General features: G+C 41.8%; 1 protein-coding gene across 6 annotated transcripts in view; it reads left to right on the top strand.

The window, feature by feature from the left end:
• Positions 1-24,422, top strand: part of LOC129853652 (protein phosphatase Slingshot homolog 1-like) — a 62,087-nt gene that overhangs the window by 11,185 nt on the left and 26,480 nt on the right. Inside the window, exon 1 of one of the 6 annotated variants that reach the window (XM_055919936.1) lies at positions 20,534-20,883. The exons of 4 other annotated variants lie outside the window; for them this stretch is intronic. Coding sequence is in view for 1 of the 2 variants with exons in the window: in XM_055919933.1 (XP_055775908.1) it covers positions 21,408-21,505 (98 nt within the window). In the remaining variant the exon portion in view is untranslated. Of the gene's footprint in view, positions 1-20,533; positions 20,884-20,905; positions 21,506-24,422 lie in introns of those variants that run through there. One more of the 6 variants, XM_055919933.1, reaches the window with a different exon arrangement.

The raw sequence follows: 24,422 nt of genomic DNA, 5'->3' as shown, positions 1-24,422 counted from the left end.
AATGGTGCATAAATGTTTTGGTTCCCCTCCCCAAGATCTGTGCCTCGACACAATCCTGTCTCTGAGCTCTACGGATAATTCCTTCGACCTCATGGCTTGGTTTTTGCTCTGACATGCACTGTCAACTGTGGCACCTTATATAGACAGGTGTGTACCTTTCCAAATCATGTCCAATCAATTGAATTTAAGTTGTAGAAACATTTAAGGGATGATCAATGGAAACAGGATGCACCTGAGCTTGATTTTGATTCTCTTATTCTCTTAGTAAAGGGTCTGAATACTTATGTAAATAAGGTATTTCTGTTATTTTTAATACATTTGCAAAAATGTCTAAACTTGTTTTCGCCTTGTTATTATAGGATATTGTGTGTAGATTGATGAGGAACATTTTAATTTAATCCATTTGAGAATAAGGCTGTAACGTAACAAAATGGGGTCTGAATACTTTCTGAATTCACTGTATTTTGGCTTGAAGCGACAAAATCCGAACTGCCCACTTTGTGCAAATCCGTGTGAATATGGTGTCTTTTCCTATAATACAGGGGTGCAACTTTCACTGGGGAAGGGGGTTACAAATTTGAGCATTTACCATTAACTAGCAGAGCTAGCCAAAAGTTGGCTATCGTATGCTAGCTAGCTCACTAAGTTTAGCTACTATTTTTGCCTCAATCACACTAGACCTGAATCAAACGAGGAAACCAGCTGCCAAACGATTGAAGACCGATATTCTGATGTTTTTTCAGAACAATATGATTTTTTTATTAGTCAGTATATCAATGTAACGTTATTGATCTGTCTGTTTCCCCAGCTAATTCCCTACTTTTCACACTGACACGGTATAAAGGGCTCTACAGGCTTCACTGTCATGGTGAACAGTCAGTACACAACACTATGCTCATCATGTCTTAGTAGGTTCAGATTGTGACAGGTCTGGATGTCTGACCCCATGGAGGGTCAGACATCCAGGGAAGACCAGTCTACGGAGCTCAGATGAATTTTCTAGTATATTATAACAATCAGTGAATGGATACTAAGTTCCATCTTGAGTTGATGGGTAGACTAAACTCTGGGAATAATGGCAGTGAAATTGAATATCATGCACACACAAATGTAGTTCTTCTGCTGGAGGTTTAAAACACAAAAAGGGGACATATTTGCATATGTTATGGTCTTGTGAAGGCTGGTTGAATTCTGGCAAACATTATGTAGACATGCTGAGATAAATGATCAGAATCTCCCTGTTGTTGTTTGCTTGGAAATGTTTATACTGGAGACATTTAGCAGAAGAAAATGTGTAAACTAGCATTTATAGCGGCTAAGAAATGCATTGCCATTAATTAGGTTGGAAGAAATGTCACGTTATGTATCATGCGATTTGATTTATTACAAGATTAAGGGTATACTGTGCAACTTTCATAAGCTCTGGATGCCTTATATGGAATACTGTTTGACAAAAATGTCTGCATTGAAAACATGCCCATGTCAGGGGAGATATCTATTAAGGCAATCCCTAGCTGCTGGGCTGTTCAGTCCTGGCCCTGGGGCTATGCCATACTGTTGGTTGTCTCTCTGGCCTTGGACTAACACACCTGAAACCAATAGTGAATGTTTCACTAAGATCCTGAAGCTGAGGTGGGCGTGTTGGGTTGGGGAGCTGCAGGGCCGTGGACCCCTAGGGGCAGGACAGGGTGACCCAGCTATATTGTGTACAAGTAAAAAGAGCTCTACAGTACAGTGACATGAATTTATGGAGGGTGTACAGTTTCTGTTTGTTACTGTGTAGGTCTATGTGTGTTTTTATAAAACTTTTGTTTTCCAAACCTTTCCTTGAGACATTAAAAAAAAGATGCGGAGGAAGTTGTTGGAGAGAGAGTGAGTTGAGTTATTGACTAGACTGGTGGGATCGGGCGTGCATGGGCGGTCTGGCTGAAATTTGATATAGAGGATCAAAGGTCTTTGTACTTTATTTGTAAGAGTTGTTCATTTGTTAGGCTATTGGTTAAAGGTGCAACACTTGATTATTGAATTATCGTGGATCTAGTTCAGTCTTATCAATCACTTAAACATATTTAATAATGATCCCTCACCTAGCTCGATGACTAGGTACTTTTGCTTACTTAATGTTCTATATAGAGACGCTAGAACGGCCATGGGTCATATTAGATTGTGTAGAAATGAAGGAAATTAGCTTTAGATGCCTCGGAAAATGGGAAGACCCCCCACCAAATTATGGGCCCCCCACTTCTAAAACCAAAGTTCTGCCCCTGCTATAATATGACATCAAAATTATTTTCAGCCCACTTCTTTTGCTTCAAGGCTGGGTTTTATTTGAATGTTACCAGCCACCAGCATGGCATTGTTTATTAATCTGAAACCGCTGCGAAGTTATTCCTCTTCGCGACTAAGATGCGCTAAACAGCCTTGTGTTCACTAGGCCCCCTCAGCCATGGAGTAAATTAAATAGGGGGTGCAAATGTACGTTTTTGCACCTCCACTGTTTTTTACAGAGAATTATCATAATCCATTGGATAATTTGTGTATGTTCACTTATTTTTTAGTTAGTCTGTATTAAAAATATACAGTACCATTCAAAAGTTTTTAACACACCTACTCATTCAAGGGTTTTTCTTTATTTTCACTACTTTCTACATCATAGAATAATATTAAAGACATCAAAACCATCAAAACACATGGAATCATGTAGAAAAAAGTGTTAAACAAATCAAAATATATTTTAGATTCTTCAAAAGTAGCCACCCTTTGCCTTGACAGTTTTTCACACTCTTGGAATTCTCTCAACCAGCTTCATGACATAGTCACCTGGAATTCCTTTCAATTAACAGGTGCATCATGTTAAAATTACATTTGTGGAATATGTTTCCTTCTTAATGCGTTTGAGCCAATCAGTTGTGTTGTGACAAGGTAGTGGTGGTATACAGAAGATAAGCCTATTTGGTAAAATACCAAGTCCATATTATGGCAACAACAGCTCAAATAAGCAAAGAGAAACGACAGTCCATCATTACTTTAAGACATGAAGGTCAGTCAATGTGGAACATTTCAAGAACTTTGATAGTTTCTTCAAGTGCAGTCGCAAAAACCGCCAAGCGCTATGATGAAACTGGCTCTCATGAGGACCGCCACAGGAAAGGAAGACCCAGAGTTCCCTCTGCTGCAGAGAATAAGTTCATTCAGACTACCAGCCTCAGAAATTAACTGCACCTAAGATTGCAGCCCAAATAATTGCTTCAGAGTTCAGGTAACAGACACATCTCCACATCAACTGTTCAGAGGAGACCGTGTGAATCAGGCCTTCATGGTCAAATTGCTGCAAAGAAACCACTACTAAAGGACACCAATAAGAAGAAGAGGCTTGCTTGGGCCAAGAAACATGAGCAATGGACATTAGACCGGTGGAAATCTGTCCTTTGGTCTGATGAGTCCAAATTTTAGATTTTTGATTCCAACCGCCGTGTCTTTGTGAGACAGAGTAGGTGAACGGATGATCTCCGCATGTGTGGTTCCCACAGTGAAGCATGGAGGAGGTGTAATAATGTGGGGGTGCTTTGATGGTGACACTCAGTGATTTATTTAGAATTCAAGGCACACTTAACCAGCATGGCTACCACAGCATTCTGCAGCGATACACCATCCCATCTGGTTTGCGCTTAGTGGGACTATCATTTTGTTTTTCAACTAGACAATGATCCAACACACCAACAGGCTGTGTAAGGGCTATTTGACAAAGAAGGAGAGTGATGGAGTGCTGCATCAGATGACCTGGCCTCCACAATCACCGACCTCAACTCAATTGAGATGGTTTGGGATGAGTTGGACTGCGGAGTGAAGGAAAAGCAGCCAACAAGTGCTCAGCATATGTTGGAACTCCTTCGAGACTGTTGGAAAGCTTTCCAGGTGACTACCTCATGAAGCTTGTTGAGATAATTTCAAGATTGTGCAAAGCTGTCATCAAGGCAAAGTATGGCTACTTTGAAGAATATAAAATATAATTTGATTTGTTTAGCACTTTTTTTGGTTACTACATGACTCCATATGTGTTATTTCATAGTTTTGATGTCTTCGCTATTATAATACAATGTAGAAAATAGTAAAAATAAAGAAAAACCCTTGAATGAGTTGGTGTCCAAACTTTTGACTGGTACTGTATAAGTAGCCTTTGTCATTCTTCAGAGGTTGAACCTAAACATGCATTTCCTCTAGGACAGGAAATTACATTTAAATAGTGGCATCAACTTCCTCTGGGGGTCCTTTTAAGGCTTTGTCTATGTCTATCAGTTCACTTTAGTGAAATGGATCAGAGATGCGAGTTTCTTTCAGGTATTAAAGGACTCAGTGACTGAATCATGTCAGAACTTGGGGATGACATGTGGTGGTTGAGACGATTACAGGCAGAAGGCGATGAGCCTGTAAAGCGGAATCCTGCATTGAGCTTGTAAAGCTGAGTCTCCGGGGCTGGTTAAGAGAGATAAGCTCAATGATGGATAGACTGATGAAATAGTATATATGCGTTGTTTATTTTTTAGTTTTATTATTCTTTCTATTAAAAACATTGAAGGTAAGAGCTTCTGCCGTTGAGACTTTAAAAGCGTCCCAAATATTATTGTCAAACATGGAATTATGGGTCTACTCCTCCTAAACCTGGAATATGGATCATCAGTACCACCAAGGCAGACACATACATTTTTTTATCTCTGAAGTTAAAAGTTGTTATTTTGTTCTGAATTTATTATTTTAGAAGCTTCAATAAAGTTGGATCTGTTTGGGGAGCTGTGCCCAGTTCTGATGTGTCCAGTGAAGCCTGCACTACCCATGTTGTACCCTTCTGGATTGGGAGAACCATTCACTCTTCAAATTGATGTCCTCTATCCACTATTTAGGAAATCTGCTATATTAGTTCATACAGTATATGGTCACCGTGTAAGTCATGGGTCACAGGTCAGACTTGCTTGCAGCCATTTCAAGGTAGCACACCACACCTCACCACTGCTAGCAATATCTCAGCTTCAATGGTCATGTGAGACCGTTTATAAAGGAGAAGGTAACTGAGAGTTGATACCCCAAACAGACTCTGAAAAATAGCCGTTGGCTTTTCCTTTGATCTCAGGCTCAGACATATTAGTCAGGTACGTTTGTATCTATGTCCCATCTCTGTTCACATCTGACTGACAAAGGAAGTCACAAATTTACTCTCGTTGGAGTTGCAGGGTTTATTCATTACAGAAGAGACTGGATCTTGAACATTTATTGGTTTGAGCGGTCAATTTCCATGTCTTTTTTTCAATCAAAAACTCACAAAGGATTTAGCCTAGTGAGAACCATTTAAACAATGTGTGCCACTAAACCAAAGTTGTTTTCCCCATGTGAAGTAATCAGAGTTTCTAGTTCAGATTGGGTGTGAAGGGCAAGATGCACCATGAACCTGGATTACTTAATTTGACAGATTTTATATGAATGTAGAATCGGATGTTTAACTGAAGAGGGCACGATAACGCCTATTCCCCCTCAGGAGAATGAAAAGATTTGGCATGGGTCCTCAGATCCTGAAAAAATTCTACAGCTATATCATCGAGAGCAGCCTGACTGGTTGCATTACCGCCTGGTATGGCAACTGCTCGACCTCCGACCGCAAGGCACTACAGAGAGTATTGCGTACGACCCAGTACATCACTGGGCCCAAGCTCCCTGCCATCCAAGACCTCTATACCAGGCGGTGTCAGAGGAAGGCCCTAAAAATTGCCAAAGACTCCAGCCACCCTAGTCATAGACTGTTCTCTCTGCTACTGCACGGCAAGCGGTACCGGAGAGCCAAGTCTAGGTCCAAAAGGCTTCTAAACAGTTTCTACCCCCAAGCCATAAGACTCCATGAACACCTAATCAAATGGCTACCCAGACTATTTGCATTGGCAGGCGGGTACAAAGTCCAGAAACAGGCAAGTGTCAAAACAGGGAGGACTAGGAAAATGCAAAAAGCAGAAGAATGGGAAAAACGCTGGTTGACTTGGAAACATACAAGACGAACTGGCACAGAGAGACAGGAAACACAGGGATAAATACACTGGGGAAAACAAGCGACACCTGGAGGGGGTGGAGATAATAACGAGGACAGGTGAAACTGATCAGGATGTGACATCTTACTATTTTTGTCCTCAATTCTTGTGCATGTGGGTCAGACATTAGTTTATTTTTTTGTTTTAGCTGAAAACAGGATGCCTGAAAGAAGGCCATAGCTTCCTGCTCTACTGTGCCCCTTAACAAAGGGGGGAGCGTGGAGGAGTGGAGGCCGTCACCCGTCATACATAGTGAGAGAAGTGGCTCTCTGGCTCCACAGGTCAATAATCTTGGTCATTCATCACAGGGAGATTTACTGTTTACTGCATGAGGGCATGGAGGCAGAACAATCTGATTCTGCTGTGAAGCTTCCGCCTCCTGTCTGTCCCACTGGTTTATTAGCCTTCACCCCTCATTAGTGACAAACCATCTCAGACCTGGAAACTATCAAACAGATGGAACACTGAGTGCGAGATGGAACTACACTGAACAAAAATATAAACGCAGCATGCAGCAATTTAAAAGGGTTTACTGAGTTTGAGTTCATATAAGGAAATCAGTCAATTTAAATAAATTCATGACCCTAATCTATGGGTTTCACAGATTTCAAATGGAGCATTGGGTAGCTGCAGGAATAGGGTTGAGGAGCGCATGCATCCAGAGTTTGGGCAGAATATCACCTGTCGCGTAGCAAGAGCATGCTCCTCAAAAGTGGTTGACGTGTGAAACGAAATAAGTGTTGTTATTATTTCTCACAACTGAAGTTGCCTCTCCGGTATCATTGAAAAACGGACAGGCGGGAAAGCGCGGCCTTCATTCGCTTGTTGTGCATATGGATAACATATTTTTTTCCCATGCCTCTGTCCCTGTCCATTTAATAATGGGCCATTCTAAATCTAAACTAATTTGACATAATTAGTAAAGATGAGATTACATTGAATAGTCTGATGGGTGAAAATATGATCGCTTGTTGAGGGAACAGCTGTTCAGCCGGAGGCAAGGAATGGAGTGGGAGCTTTTTTTCTCTCGACTTTCTCAAATCATCAATAGCCTATAGCCATCATGCAGCCCATATGTGTTTTGATTTGTAAGCCATTCTAAGATTTGTATCATTCACAACTAAATTTGCCAAGTAACTCCAAATCTAGCGTATACGATCTGTTTCAAATGTTCACTTTTGCACTCAACATAGCCAATTCATACAGCCCACTTGCTCCGGAATGGGAAAAATATATTTTACATTTTATTCAATTAAATTCTATTCTTGTTACTATAAAATCATATCATATAAAATAATTGAATGGGATTTATAAGCATATCTTGTAAGCTAAATGGCTGGCTGGGTGGCTTTTAACCATTTCTTACCATGTCTTACTCATTGTTAGAAAAAAGTTAGATGTTCGGTACTATATCAGCGGTTTCCAAATTAGGGGTCGTGACCCCATGTTGGGTCGCCTGATATGAAAATGGGGTCGTGAAAGATTTCCAAAATCCTGAGATCTTTTTTTTTGTTGTTGAATGAAACCATGCACTATTGCACAGACTTTTATATTACCAGCCGCAATTGATATGGTGAAAACAATGTGTGGGGATGCAGAGGTACAGAACTCACATCAATACCTTTGTCAGATAACACTGTTGAACTAAGAATTTCTGCTATTGCTAGCAATCAAGAGGAAACTCTGACTGAACGACTCAAACTTCCCAGCTTATGCTCTCCAAATGGACGTTAGCTGTGAGGGCTGAGATGCCCATGCATTGACTTTTGTTCGCTATACATGTCGGGGGATGCTATTCACGAGGATATATTGTTCTGTCTCACTATTCCCAAGTATGAAACGGCATATGGGTTGTTCACTGTGCTGTGTGGCTATATTGACGAAAAACTGATTCTATATGGGATCGAATGGTGGGCTTTTGCACAGATGGGGCTCCGTCTCTCACGGGACGGCGGGCAGGCTGATCGAGCTGCCATGTGACCGAATGCTGCAGACAACGCACTCGCGGGTTACTGCGGAGGAGTTTTGGGTCCTTACTCAAAGTGAATACCGTCTTCCTCTGAGCATTACTGCTGCGTTCAAAACAACTGGGAACTCGGAAATCTCCGACTTCAGTGCATTCAAAACAGCAGGGAACTCTGAAAGAAATGAGCTCCGACTGGGGAAAAATTGTTTTGAACGGTCATCCAACTCGGAATTCCAAATCAGGAACTTGGGCCTGTTTCTAGACTTTACGACCTGAAGATCACTGAGTTCTCAGTTGTCTTGAAAGCACCGTAATACTCATGGTAGGCTACTCTTCGCCAGCTCATATCTGTGTGAAGCTGGATTCAGAGCTTTGTCTGCATTAAAACCAAATATCGATTCAGGTTGGATGTAACAGCAGAGATGAGGTGCGCACTATCGACGATGCCCCCTAACTTTGAATGTCGGATGTGACATGCATCATGCACAGACTAATTTGCAATTGACTACCTCCATTAAAAGTGTGTGATTGTGAGTTGAGAACACTATCAGAAGTACTGTTACGTTTTTTTTGATAACCCCAAGTAAAAAAGTAAACATTGGCTGTTCATTACATAATGTTTTTCACATGGGTGGTGGGGTCACGAGAATTTTGAAATGTCAAAATGGGGTTGTTGGCCAAAAAAGTTTGGGAACCCCTGTACTATATGTATTGAATATTTATATGAATCCTATAAATAAAAATGGCCAATTTGGGTGCAATCAATTGACTTAGTTTCTCAGAAATTAAATTATATCTCAACAAAGAATGTTGTAGGAATACTAATCTTATGTTTCTAACTACAGAAATGATTTCAGATATATCTTAGATGATGGGTGTCATGGCTTGCTGAATTGACTGGTTATGCAATTTTCAATTTTGGCACTCAAAGTGATGCACATACTCAGGAATGACATCGGTGAGATATGAGTTAAGGCCTGTCTTGCCTCCAGGTCTCATCGGTTCAGTATGGGACATAATACACTATATTACACAACTTAAAGATATTCTCTAGTACTTTTGTATACAGTGCTTTCAGAAGGTATTCAGACCCCTTGATTTTTTCCCACATTTTGTTACATTGCAGCCTTATTATAAAATGGATTAAATTAAAACAATTCTTCAACAATCTACACACAATGCCCCATAATGACAAAACAAAAACAGGTTTTTAGAAATTTTTGCACATAATTATTTTTTTTTTCAGAAATTCCTTATGTACATATTTATTCACACCCTTTGCTATGAGTCTCGAAATTGAGCTCAGGTGCATCCTGTTTCCAATGATCATCCTTGAGATGTTTCTATAACTTGATTGGTGTCCACCTGTTGTAAATTAAATTGATTGGAGATGATTTGGAAAGGCACACACCTGTCTATGTAAGGTCCCACTGTTGACAGTGCATGTCAGAGCAAAATCCAAGCCATGAGGTTGAAGGAATTGTCCGTAGAGCTCCGAGACAGGATTGTGTCGAGGCACAGATCTGGGGATGGGTACCAAAAAATGTCTGCAGCATTGAAGGTCCCAAGAACACAGTGGTCACTCTGACAGAGCTCTGGAGGTTCTCTGTGGAGATGGGAGAACCTTCCAGAAGCACAACCATCTCTGCAGCACTCCACCAACCAAGCCTTTATGGTAGAGTGGCCAGACGGAAGCCACTCCTCAGTAAAAGACACATGATAGCTCGCTTGGAGTTTGCCAAAAGGCACCTAAAGACTCTGACTATGAGAAACAAGATTCTTTGGTCTGATGAAACCAAGTCTCAATGTCATTAAGTGGCCCGGACTTGAGCCCGATCGAACATCTCTGGATAGACCTGAAAATAGCTGTGCAGCAACGCTCCCCATCCAACCCGAGGATCTGCAGAGAATGAGAGAAACTCCCCAGATACAGGTGTGCCAAGCTTGTAGTGTCATACCCAAGGCTGGAATCACTGCCAAAGTACTTCAACAAAGTACTGAGTAAAGGGTCTGAATAGTTATATAAATTAATACTTATATATAAAAACCTGTTTTTGCTTTGTCATTATGGGGTGTTGTGTGAAGATTGATGAGGGGGAAAAAAACTATTTAATAAATTATACAATAAGGCTGTAACGTGAAAACAAAATGTGGAAAAAGTCAAGGGGTCTGAATGTTTTCCACAGGCACTGTACTTTTTAACCAGTAGTTCTGAAAGTAGCACCGACGAGTCAAAGTGGTCCCCGAAAATTGCGTTCCACCTCACAAATGTGCAGATATGTGCACACGTCATTCTCTCTCTCGCTCTACTGTGTGTGCGTCTTGCTAGCTGTCACTCAAATGGTGAGGGACTGGAGCTCCATGGCTGAAACTCGAATTGCTAGCGAGCTGGCCCACATGGGGATAAATGTAGGGAAAATGGCTTCCAGAAAACAGTCACTTTTAAACTAGTGATTTCATGGCTGATTTAGGTAAGAAAGTAATTCATAGACTATGTATGAACTGCACATTGACACATCCAGCCCAAAGCGGGAGGATTAAAAAATACTTTCTAGCCGCCAAAGTACCGGAGCAGGTCTTTAACTGCCAAAAAACCCTCTGCTTATGTAATGGGTAATGCAATGTATTGAGTTTTATTAGGCAGGTGGAGACATGAAATATTTTATTTTATGACTCAATCCACCACCTGACCTGTGAACGAACATGTTTTACATTAAACATCTATGTTCCTTGCATCTTTGTATCGGTTCTATGTCTGAAGCATCCTAGAAGGGACCCAACAGAATCTTCGTGAAGTGTCCATGTTTCACAGTCTTTAACAAACGGTGGGTTGTGGCCATTCCCTCTTGGGCTTGGTGTTGTAGTTAGAACATGATGTTGTCTCTTTGATGGACCTCCTACAATGCCTTTAGAAAGTATTCACGGGCCTTGACGTTTTCCACATTTTGTGTTACAGCCTTAATTTAAATTGAGATTTTGTGTCACTGGCCTACACACAATACCCCATAATGTGGAATTATGTTCTTAGAAATGTTCACAATTAATACAAATGGAAAGCTTAAATATCTCGAGTCAATATATATTCATTGTTTTGGCAAGCCTAAAGTTCAGGAATAAACATTTGCTTAAGAAGTCACATAAGTTGCATGGACTCACTTTTAACTTGTTTTTTGAATGACTACCTCATCTCTGTACCCCACACATACAATGATCTGTAAAGTCCCCCAGTAGAGCAGTGAAATTCAAACACAGATTCAACCACAAAGACCAGATGGTAAAAAAAAGCAGACATTTGAATATCCCATAGAGCATGGTAAAGTTTTTTTAGCACTTTGGATGGTGTATCAATATATCTAGTCACTAGAAAGATACAGGCATACCTTCCTAAATCAGTTGCCGGAGAGGATTGAAGCTACTCTGAGATTTCACCATGAGGCCAATGGTGACTTTAAAACAATTACAGAGTTTAATGGCTGTGATAGGAGAAAAACGTAGTCATAATACTAAACCAATTGACAGAGTGAAAAGAAGGAATCCTGTACAGAATCAAAGTATTCCAAGACATGCATCCTGTTTGCTACAAGGCACTAAAGTAATGCTGCAAATAATGTGGCAAAGCAATACACTTTTTGTCCTGAATACATAGTGTTATGTTTGGGGCTGTTCTTTTGGCTCTTAACCAACTGTGCTTTTTTTTCTTTTTCCCCGCATTGTTTGAAACTTATTTCGTACATAATGTTGCTGCTCCCGTCTCTTATGACCGAAAAGAGCTTCTGGACATCAGAACAGCAATTACTCACCTCGAATTGGACGAATAATCTTTCTTTAATGAGTCGGACGGGAAGGATATACTCCAAACACCCGAACAGGCCCTCATCCCCGTCCTTCGCTGGAGAAAGAAACTGAGATTTCGTGGAAAGAGATCGGGGTGCCTTGTGAGGACCAGGCGACGAGTGGCTAATCTGGCTGATCTGCCATCAGTACTGTTAGCTAACATTCAATCGCTGTTAAATAAATGGGATGAACTGAATGCACGTATATCCTACCAACGGGACTTTAAAAACTGTAATATCTTATGTTTCACTGAGTCGTGGCTGAACGACGACATGAATAACATACAGCTTATGTGTAATACACTCTATCGGCAGGATAGAATAGCATCCTCTGGAAAGACACGGAGCGGGGCCTATGCATATTTGTAAACAACAGCTGGTGCACGATATCTAAGGAAGTCTCAAGGTTTTGCTCGTCTGAGGTAGAGTATCTCATTATAAGCTGTAGACCACACTATCTACCAGAGAGTTTTCATCTGTGTTTTTCGTAGCTGTCTACCTACCACAACAGACCGAAGCTGGCACTAAAACCCCACTTATGGCCGTATACAGCCATAATCAAACAGGAAACCGCTCATCCAGAGGCGGTGCTCCTAGTGGCCATGGACTTTAATGCAGGAAAACTTAAATCAGTTTTACCTAATTTCTGTCAGCATGTTAAATGTGCAACCAGAGGGGGAAAAAACGCTAGACCACCTTTACTCCACACACAGAGACGCATACAAAGCTCTCCCTCGCCCTCCATTTGGCAAATCTGACCATAATTCTATCCTCCTGATTCCTGCTTATGAGCAAAAATTAAAGCAGGAAGCACCAGTGACTCAGTCTATAAAAAAATGGTCAGATGACGCAGATGCTAAGCTACAGGACTGTTTTGCTAGCACAGACTGGAATATGTTCCGTGATTCTATTGAGGGCTTTGAGGAGTACACCACATCAGTCACTGGCTTCATCAATAAGTGCATCAATGACGTTGTCCCCACAGTGACTGTACGTACATACCCCAACCAGAAGCCATGGATTACAGGCAACATTCGCACTAAGCTAAAGGGTAGAGCTGTCGCTTTCAAGGAGTGGGACTCTAACCCGGATGCTTATAAGAGATCCCGCTATGCCCGCCGACGAAGCATCAAACAGGCAAAGCGTCAATACAGGACTAAGATCGAATCGTACTACACCGGCTTCGACGCTCGTCAGATGTAGCAGGGCTTGCAAACTATTACGGACTACAAAGGGAAGTACAGCCGAGAGCTGCCCGGTGACACGAGCCTACCAGACGAGCTAAATAACTTCTATGCTCGCTTCGAGGCAATTAACACTGAAACATGCATGAGAGCATCAGCTGTTCCAGACAACTGTGTGATCACACTGTCCGCAGCCGATGTGAGTAAGACCTTTAAACAGGGCAACATTCACAAGGCCGCAGGGCCAGACGGATTACCAGGACGTGTATTCCGAGCATGCGCTGACCAACTGGCAAGTGTCTTCACTGACATTTTCAACCTCTCCCTGTCCTATTCTGTAATACCAACATGTTTCAAGCAGACCACCATAGTCCCTGTGCCCAAGAACACTAAGGTAACCTACCTAAATGACTACCGACCCGTAGCATTCACGTCTGTAGCCATGAAATGCTTTGAAAGCCTGGTCATGGTTCACATCAACACCATTATCCCAGAAACCCTAGACCCACTCCAATTTGCGTACTGCCCCAACAGATCGACATATGATGCAATCTGAATTGCTCTCCACACTGCCCTTTCACACTTGGACAAAGGGAACACTTATGTGAGAATGCTATTCATTGACTACAGCTCAGCGTTCAACACCATAGTGCCCTCATAGCTCATCACTAAGCTAAGAACCCTGGGACTAAACACCTCCCTCTGCAACTGGATCCTGGACTTCCTGACGGGCCGTCCCCAGGTGGTAAAGGTAGGTAACTACACATCCGCCACGCAGATCCTCACACGGGGCCCCCTCAGGGGTGTGTGCTCAGTCTCCTCCTGTATTCCCTGTTCACTCATGACTGCATGGCTAGGCACGACTCCCAACACCATCATTAAGTTTGCCGATGACACAACAGTGGTAGGCCTGATCACCGACAACGATGAGACAGCCTGTAGGGAGGAGGTCAGACACCTGACCGTGTGGTGCAAGAACAACAACCTCTCCCTCAACGCGATCAAGACAAAGGAGATGATTGGGGACTACAGGAAAAGGAGGACCGAGGCCGCCCCCATTCTCATCGACGGGGCTGTAGTGGAGTATGTTGAGAGTTTCAAGTAACTTGGTGTCCACATCACCAACAAACTAACATGGGCCAAGCACACCAAGACAGTTGTGAAGAGGGCACGACAAAACCTATTCCCCCTCAGGAGACTGAAAAGATTTAGCTTGGGTTCTCAGATCCAGAAACGGTTTTCCAACTGCACCAGCATCCTAACGGGTTGCATCACTGCCTCGTATGGCAACTGCTCGGCCATCGACCGCAAGACACTACAGAGAGTATAAGCCATAAGACATCTAATCAAAATGGCTACCTAGACTATTTGCATTGCACCCCCCCCTCTTTTACACTGCTGCTGCTTTGTTATTAACTATGCATAACATATGCATATGTATTTACTTCGCCACCATGGCCTTTTTGTTTTGCCTTCACCTCTCTTATCACACCTCACTTGCTCACATTGTATATAGACTTATTTTTCTACTGTGTTATTGACTGTATGTTTGTTTTACTCCATGTGTAACTCTGTGTTGTTGTATGTGTGGAATTGCTTTGCTATATCTTGGCCAGGTCGCAATTGTAAATGAGAATGTGTTCTCAACTTGCCTACCTGGTTAAATAAAGGTGAAATAAAAATATTCACTTTAATAACTTTACCTACATGTACATACTACCGCAACACCAATGCCCCCGTACATTGACTCTGTACTGGTCCACACTGTATATAGCCCCGCTATTGTTATTTACTGCTGCTCTTTAATTATTTGTTATTCCTATCACTTTCTTTTTTAATGCATTTTCTTAGAACTGCATTGTTTAAGGGCTTGTAAGTAAGCATTTCACTGTAAGGTCTACACCTGTTGTATTCAGCGCATGTGACAAATACAATTTGATTTGAGTTACAGTTTGACTTACATCTGCTTGAAAATCTATGGCAAGACTTGGAAATGGTTGTGTAGCAAAGATTGACAACTCAATGGACAGAGCTTGAATAATTTTGAATAGAATAATGGGCAAATATTGTACAATCCAGATGTGCAAAACTCTTAAACTTACCCAGAAAGACTCAAAACTGTAATCGCTGCCAAAGGTGATTCTTATGTAAATGTAATACCTATGTACATTTTATATATTTCTGTATTTCTTTTTCAATAAATTAGCACTTTGTCATTATTGGGTATTGTGTGTAGATGGGTGAGAAAAAAACAATTTAATCTATTTCGAATTCAGGCTGTAACGCATTTTTTTTTGGAATAAGTCAAGGGGTATGTATCATTTCTGAAGGCATTGTACAAGATATTTGAAATGGGTTGGTCATAACAAAAAGTTTGGGAATCAAACCCTGCTGGACTTGATAAGGATGACAAGACCAGGCCTTAGTGTAGCAGGCCAACATAAACACTGTAACATCCAGGTAGCAACGGCACTGTACCAACCAATGATTTCACCAAACATACCAACAGGGTAGCAGAATGAGGCAAGAGCAAGTGTTTGAGGTTGAGAGGTGAGGTCTTCACTGGGAGAACATTTACTGAAACGTTGCACAAACAGGAGAGAGACAGTTTTATCTCACATACAGGAGAACTCCCGTCTGGCAAGTGTTATTTCACTCAGGTCTTGACTTGATGCAACATGCTGTGTTTGCTTACTTAGAAAATAACCTTATCTAGAGTGGTTTATGCAATTCAAATAAGTCAGCAAGGCATTTAGTTTGAACTCTGGGATTGTGGGCTGGGGCCCTGTGGTTGTTGGACAGATATTTTGAATTTGAGGTGTTTTTGTGTGCGTGTGTGTGCTGCCTATTAATAGGGAGCAAGCTGATGTCATTGTTTCCTTTCCTTACAATCCATCTTCTCCATCTGACACCTGACTAGTTGAGGTTGTCCCCCTCCATACATAAGATATTAATGTTCTAGACACGTTAAATGAAAATGTTGCAAGAACATTCATGTGTCCAGTTTTATGTGGGTAAATAGAATATTCCATTAACTTCCAAACATACACAGAATATGATAAAAGCAATTTCTTCAGCGTACTTTTAACAGAGCTGAGAATGACTTCAAAGTGCGTTCACCATATTGCTTACGCCTATCAAGTTATTTCAGATCTACACAAGTATCTACAGAGGTTTGTGGTTTCTTCTGAACAGGACCCAACCATATGGCTCAATAAGCACATGCTGTAAAGATACACCTTATTGGGACAGTGGTTAGGGCTTTCGTCATTGGTGCTGGTGGCCTGGGTTCGAGATCCGCTCGGGGAGTCACCCTACTCTCGCTTTCTTAGCAATATACACTGAGTGTACACATCATTAGGAACACCTTCCTAATATTGAGTTGCACCACTTTTGCCCTCAGAACAACCTCAATTTGTCGGAGCATGGACTTTACAAGAGGCGATGCATTCCACAGCAGGAGTTCCTAATGTTTTGAACACTCAGTGAATGCTAATGTCAATATTGCCGTTTTGAATTGTATTTTTCAGACATTTTGTTTATATGGACATTTCACTTAGAAATATTATTTATGCATCATAGTGTGTATACAGTCGTGGCCAAAAGTTTTGAGAATGACACAAATGTTAATTTTCACCAAGTTTGCTGCTTCAGTGTCTTTAGATATTTTTGTCAGATGTTACTATGGAATACTGAAGTGTAATTACAAGCATTTCATAAGTGTCAAAGGCTTTAATTAACAATTACATGAAGTTGATGCAAAAGTCAATATTTGCAGTGTTGACCCTTCTTTTTCCAAGACCTCTGCAATCCGCCCTGGCATGCTGTCAATTAACTTCTGGGCCACATCCTGCCTGATGGCAGCCCATTCTTGCATAATCAATGCTTGGAGTTTGTCAGAATCTGTGGGTTTTTGTTTGTCCACCCGCCTCTTGACCACAAGTTCTCAATGGGATTAAGGTCTGGGGAGTTTCCTGGCCATGAACCCAAAATATCAATGTTTTGTTCCCCGAGCCACTTAGTTATCACTTTTGCCTTATGGCAAGGTGCTCCATCATGGTGGAAAAGGCATTGTTCGTCACCAAACTGTTCCTGGATGGTTGGGAGAAGTTGCTCCCGGAGGATGTGTTGGTACCATTCTTTATTCATGGCTGTGTTCTTAGGCAAAATTGTGAGTGAACCCACTCCCTTGGCTGAGAAACAACCCCACACATGAATGGTCTCAGGATGCTTTACTGTTGGCATGACACAGGACTGATGGTAGCGCTCACCTTGTCTTCTCCGGACAAGCTTTTTTCCGGATGCCCCAAACAATCGGAAAGGGGATTCATCAGAGAAAATGACTTTACCCCAGTCCTCAGCAGTCCAATCCCTGTACCTTTTGCAGAATATCAGTCTGTCCCTGATGTTTTTTCTGGAGAGAAGTGGTTTCTTTGCTGCCCTTCTTGACACCAGGCCATCCTCCAAAAGTCTTTGCCTCACTGTGCGTGCAGATGCACTTGCGCTTGCTGGACTTTTTTGGCGCCCTGAAGCCGCCTTCACAACTGAACCGCTCTCCTTGAAGTTCTTGGGGATTCAGTTCATTTGCATGGCAAAGAGGGAATTTGCATTTAATTGCAATTCATCTGATCACTCTTCATAACATTCTGGCGTTGTTGCCATCATACAAACTGGCAAATTGCCATCATACAAACTGAGGGAGCAGACTTTGTGAAAATTACTATTTGTGTCATTCTCAAAACCTTTGGCCACGACTGTAGATTTATCCTCGCTGAATTTCTGGAACTTTGACTACCAGCTTTGTTTCTTGTGCACAACCTCTAGATGCTTTTTCAGGTTTGTGTTTCTGGACAAAGAGATCAATGCAGCCTTTGCAGAGTTTGCATTTGACAAAAATGTTGTTCTCTTTCTCCTCGATTTAACAAACAGTAATGGGAGCATTTCCACAAGGAAAAGGTAAAGGTGGGGAAAAAATACTTTACGGTAGCCTATTGGAAACGTGTTAGCCTACAGCATGAATTTTGTTAACATGAGACAAGGCTTTAAAAAAGATATAACACACTGGTAGAGAAATGCTTTTGAAGGTAATATACACGTTGTCTAAACATCAGACCTTTACCATCGTTACTCTATAAATCGTCACTCTAACCGAAGTCGCGCTAAGAAAGATGCAGTAGTCTCTACAAGCCAGAATGTTGAATAAAAAGTATCTATCTACACGCATTACCCCATAATGACAAAGCCAAAACAGGTTTTACAATTGTTTTTGCTAATGTATTAAAAATACAAAACTGAAATATTGCATTTCATAAGTATTCAGACCTTTTACTCAGTACTTTATTGAAGCACCTTTGGCAGCGATTACAGCCTTGAGTCTTCTTGGGTATGACGCTACAAGCTTGGCACACCTGTATTTGGGGAGTTTTTCTCCCATTCTTCTCTGTAGATCCTCTCAAGCTCTGTCAGGTTGGATGGGAAGCGTGCGTCGCTGCACAGCTATTTTCTAGCCTTTCCAGGCTGTCATGTGCCTTTTACCGAGGAGTGGCTTCGATCTTGCCACTCTACCATAATGGCCTTATTTGATGGAGTGCTGCAGAGATGATTGTACTTCTAGAAGGTTCTCCCATCTCCACAGAGGAGCTCTGTCAGTGACCTTATATATGTGGGACCTAATATAGACAGGTGTGTGCCTTTCCAAATCATGTCCTGTTCCATTGAATTTACCACAGGTGGACTCCAATCAAGTTGTAGAAACATTTCAAGGATGATCAATGGAAACAGGATGCACCTGAGCTCAATTTCGAGTCTCATAGCAAAGGGTCTGAATACTTATGTAAATGTGATATTTCAGTTGTATTTTTTAGCATTTTTTAAACCTGTTTTTGCTTAGTCATTATGGTGTATTGTGTGTAGATTAAGATACATTTTTTAAATCAATTTTAGAATAATGCGTAACACGTAACAAAGTGTGGATAAAGTCAAGGGGTCTGAATACCTTCCCAATGCACGGTATACTAAAATCTTGGAAATCAATCAATCCGCCATCATTAACAAAATAGAAAAATCTAATGATTTATTATTGAAATAGAATGGGCGGCGAGAAAACAAATTATTACAATTTAAGGCCAAGTTGTTGTTCGTATGTATAAGTTTGTATGTGGAGTAAAAAATAAAATAAAAAGGCGGGGGGAAAAAATAAAAATGGAACATGGACACAGGAATGTTCTTGCAACGTTTTGATGAAACGTGTCTATAACGTCAATATGTTATATTCTGAGAACATTGCAACCGTGTTCTGTGTACGGTATGTTTGATGTGACGTTGATGGAATATTCTCCTAACTCTCAGAGAACTGGACACATTTAATGTTCTTTCAGCTTCCCATAAAATCCATCTACAACATTAATGTTGTATGTTCTGAGAACATTGTAAGCACTTTCTGCTTGAAATTAAGGGTATGTTCTCCAAAGTAACACCAAAACATGCAACAACAAAAAAAGGTTTTCCCCCTTACTAATGAATAACTGGACACTCAAACATTAGGAGAACATTACGTGTAATGTTACAAATACGTTCTCTCTCCTTAGAATTGTTAGCTGGGTGCCCAGTCACATGGTTTAGGCCTGTGTTCTCCCTGTACTAAAGATGTCCTCACTGGGCTGGTGACAGCACCACCTTCGGCTAATCCTTTCACTATTCCTGACTATATCGATCACATGAGTTTTCTAGGAGTTTTGAAGGAGTTTTCCGGCTAGAGGTCAGTTAGCTAGTAGCCTGTTGGCTAGGTATTTAAATTTAACAAAACATTTTTTTAACCTTTATTTAACTAGGTAAGTCAGTTAAGAACAAATTATTGTTTATAATGACTGCCTACCCTGGCCAAACCCTAACCCGGTCAACGCTGGGCCAATTGTGCGCCACCCTATGGGACTCCCAATAATGGTCGGTTGTGATACAGCCTGGAATCGAACCAGGGTCTTTAGTGACACCTCTAGCACTGAGATGCCGTGTCTTAGACTGCTGCGCCACACGGCACAGCCCGCAGAGCTCTTCCTGTTGACGAGGAGATGGTGTTTTTAAAAATCTGTGTACTAGAGCTCCTGCCTTTGTCGATGCCAGCAAATCCTCTCAGATGAGTTGAATTACGAGTGAGTGTGTGCGTATGTATGTGTGCGTCTGCGTGTGTGTTGGAGAAAAGAGGGGTCACACCATAACATAGAACTAATACATACTCAACTCTTTCTAAAGTTCTCCCTTCCTAACCCCCAGATCCACCCTGATCCATAAATGACACAAGTGTGGAGTGACTAACAATAACACTGTTTGGGACAGATGGGGAATGGGAGTGAGTGACAAGCGGCATTGGCCAGTCTTAAATGAGGGAAATGGGTTGGTCCCTCCCCTGAGGTTAATGGGATTTGTGCAGAGCTGTGTGTGCCAGGCTCGCTGCCCTCCCCGTCCATGCTTGGTCCACGTGAGGAGTTCCCTGGCAGCGCTGGCTTGGAGTCAGTTGAATTGTTGGGTGGCATGCAACCTGCTAGCTAAGGAGATCAAGACATATATATTTTATTTTTGCAATTGAACAAGTAGCTTTGCTGGTCCCAGAGAAGGGGAAAAAGAAAGCCATTCTCTGAGGTCTTGGAGAGCAGGTTTCTGTTGGACAGCGGTATAAGATCCTGGATGAGGACCTTCTTTTCCCCTGCTGAAGTGGAAACCTGTTGTTCTGCAGCTGAGAACTAGGACAGACACATTGTTTGGTGGTCTTCTTAGAATTGAATTGATTAAATAAGGATGGATTTCATGCCGGGGAAGAATTGATGCTGAGAAAAGAGGTAGTACAACATCTGAAATCCTCTTGAGTCGTAAACACTTCTAGCTATACAGTGTCCCGTTTATTTGTGCGTACGTTTGAGTCTGTGAGTTTGAATGTGTGAGAAATGAGGAGGTTTATTTGTGATAGTCTGAGTGTTTAAGAGAGTGCGTGAGAGAGGGAGAGAGAGAGCAAGAGGAATTAGATTTTGTTATCGTGTGAGAGCGAGTGAGGGAGGCAGAAGGACACAAGCCTCTGCCTGCGGGTGGAGACAGTGCGCAGCAGCAAGTCTTCTTAGGCAGGAGCACTCTGACTTGGCTTGTCTTCACTGCTTTACTCAGTGCTACTACAGAGCAGCAGGCAGCCGCCTACCTACATCTCACAGAAGAGACCGGACTAAGTAAGTCTGTCACCCAGGGTTTGGGTCAGGCCGTGACGCGATCTCTCTCTTTACATTACTTTACTCCAACTCTGTTTCTTGGATCTGAAGACAAGGGCTGCAGAGCAGACGGGAGAGGCTAGAGATCTCTCTGGCCGGTCAACAGAATGCATCTGGTGGTGGAGTCCCCTCAGGAGGCTGTGCTAAAGATGCTGCCCTATTTTGTTGAGAACGCCGTGCTGACCCAGAGCGAGAGATGCTGCATGTGAGTTTAGCAGAGTGCTTCTGTGTGGAGTGGGTGGGGACTTCTGAACCGTTCCCTCATAGATGTAGTGTGTGATCTACAAGAATAGAAATGCTATAAGATGAACTGTGTGCCTGTGTGGTTCTAAGACAGGAGTGCATCCAGTGCTTCTTACTTGTGTAGAATGTATTGATGTTACGACTGGTAACTCAGTGGTGTACAAATGCATTAGGAAGGCTACTGGGATGTTATTGTGTACTTACACAATCTGTCCAAAATAATCTGAACAATATCTGCTAATTTGCCCGTCCATCTTAAATGTTACACTCCCCTCTGTATGTATTTGGACACAATGACCACTACATCAAGCTTGTGACTCTACAAATGTGGATATTTTTACAGCTTGTTTTGGTTGTTTCGGATTATGTTTTTCCCAATAGGAAGTGAATGGTGAATAATGGGTTGTGTAAGTTCAGTCATGTTTATTCTAAGTAAGAATATAATATCTTTCTGAACAATTCTACAGTAATGTGGATGCTACCATGATTGTGAATAACCGTGAATGAATTGTGAATGATGATGAGTGTGAAGGTTAAAAAGGGACGAAGATCATAACCCCCCTTGGTAATGGTGAGAGGTTAGCATGTTTTGTTGTAGCCTCTAACTTTCTCAATCATCATTATTCAAGATGTTTTTCTTTAATAGTGCCATTACATTATCAAGATTTTATTTTAGAAGTGTTCAGAAACATCTTATCTACTCACTTAGAAAGAAAATTACTCCAGTCATTATTTACGTTTCAGTTCTTATTGGGCAAAACATAACCCAAAACAAACTGCAAATGGATCCAATGAGTTTGTAGAGTCACAAACTTGATGTAGTCATTGCGTGCAAGGAATATGGGACCAAATACTAAACTTTTGACTACTTTAATACTCTAAAAATGAATACATTTGTCCAAACACTTATGACTTCAAGTGGGGGGACTAGATATATAAAGTGTTTTAATTTCTAAACGGTAAAACATATTTTTGAAAATATCATCAAATAATAGGTGACATTCTGTACTGTCGCCTCATATGAAACATTTAATCTCAATTCCAAAATGCTGGAGTATAGAGACAAATGTAATTTTTTGCTTCACTGTCCAAATACACACAGTGGGGAATGTATATAGCCTAGCTACTGGCTTGAAACTTCCCTAGATCAACTGAAGAGCAATCATGGGATCAAGTTAATGCGCATAACAAGCCTGATACTAAAATTAGTCATACACTTGTGATTGTATGAATTCTGCTCATTCAGAGTGAAGAGCCTGTCTTCTTTTCTCTCCCAGAAGAATAGGTAGGCCTACTCTATAATCATAAGGGATCATTGAGGCTATTTGGCAAGCCTCTCTATCGTTGTCTTTGTGTGCCGTGGTAGCAGATATATTTTTAGTCCTGGTGTTAGTGGAGAGGCTGATAGCAGGGTGGGTGCCGGAGGACTTGAGACACCAGAGTAGAGCAGAACAGAAGCTAGTTAATTTGACTGTCTGAGTATGGATGCTGGTGATTTACATGGCAGGAAAGGAGAGGACGGTTCACATTCAACACATCCTCCGATTGGTTTCTCACTGTGGTTTACGCATGCAGCATATTTCAATGGATCATACAGCATTGTATGTACTATGTGTAGATGCCAACAAAATAGAATGAAACTTTTATTTTGTTTTCTAGTAGGAGAGAAATACCGTATGTTTTCATTTCTATAATAGATTGATATCCTGCCGAGATATTACAGGTAATGCTGAAGGCAGCTCAAAGTGGTAAACTAGATGGAGGTAGAATTCATGGATGGGGATTATCTCTAGTGGCTTTCCCACAAAGTAACTGCACATACAGAATGACATGATGTTTGAAGAAGGTTCTCCATTTCCTCCTATAGACTTAGCTAGCTGCAGTTCTACCTCATATTCATCATTCCCTGACCGGAGTCTCCACACAGCCCCATACATTTTAACAACAGGGGAAAAAGAGGAGAGAAACAAAAGACCAAAGTGAAACAAAGGATCTTGTGATTAGTGGCCGGCCACCCCCATGGGCCTGTCACTGTGGAACTCTGTCTCTGTGGTCGGAGGGGGGGGGGGGTAATTTTAGTGTGACGGCGGTACAAAGCAGAGCCTGTTGTTTCGGCGTTATTGTATGCTTGTGCCAGGCCTCTTCCTCCTCTGGCCTGGACACAGGAAGTCCAGTCAGGGACAGACAATGAAGGAGGGGGGTGGTGGGCTGACTCAGGGATGGTTCTTGACCCTCACAGGGCTTAAATATATGACCCCTGAATGTTTAGGCTAACCCCCTTTTCAACCAGACTTTTGTCATCAGCACAACCTATGGCATTTAGTGTCTCACCTGAAATACTGGTTTAGACATTTAACAGTACTTAGGCTTTGGTGTTGTCTAGTTTTCCTGTTAGGTGTTTGTTTTGTTCCTGTCTCTCATCACACCGGTACTTTCCAATGACATGCTGGTTTGCTAGACTGCACAAACAGGGTACATTGGGTATGTGTTCCGCCCTTCTGTCAGGTGGATTTATGAGCCTGGAGAGAGACTCATTCTGAAAGCACAGTGAAAAGGATTAATTGGATCTAGCATGGAGAACAGCTTCAGCCCCACTTTGTCTTTCACCATCACCATTCTATATTAATTGTCACCTGCAGATTTCTCAGGAAGTCAACGAGAAGTTTGACATATAGCCGAGACAGGTGAGACATATATAAATGCTGTGTGTAGCTCCGAGGAATGCATTACAAAATACTGCAGCTAATTATTCAAGCTGTTTTGCATTTGTCTGGGCCAGCAGAGACCTGCCAGATCCCATCAGGATGCAGCAGCTCATGCAGGGGAAAAAGGCCAAATAAGCATTCAGGATAGCTGCTGTAGGTTGAGGCTCCGGCTCC

Source organism: Salvelinus fontinalis, chromosome 4 (genome assembly GCF_029448725.1).
Source record: "Salvelinus fontinalis isolate EN_2023a chromosome 4, ASM2944872v1, whole genome shotgun sequence".
Classification (NCBI taxonomy): Eukaryota; Metazoa; Chordata; class Actinopteri; order Salmoniformes; family Salmonidae; genus Salvelinus; species Salvelinus fontinalis.
This window is presented reverse-complemented; position numbering and strand designations above follow the sequence as displayed.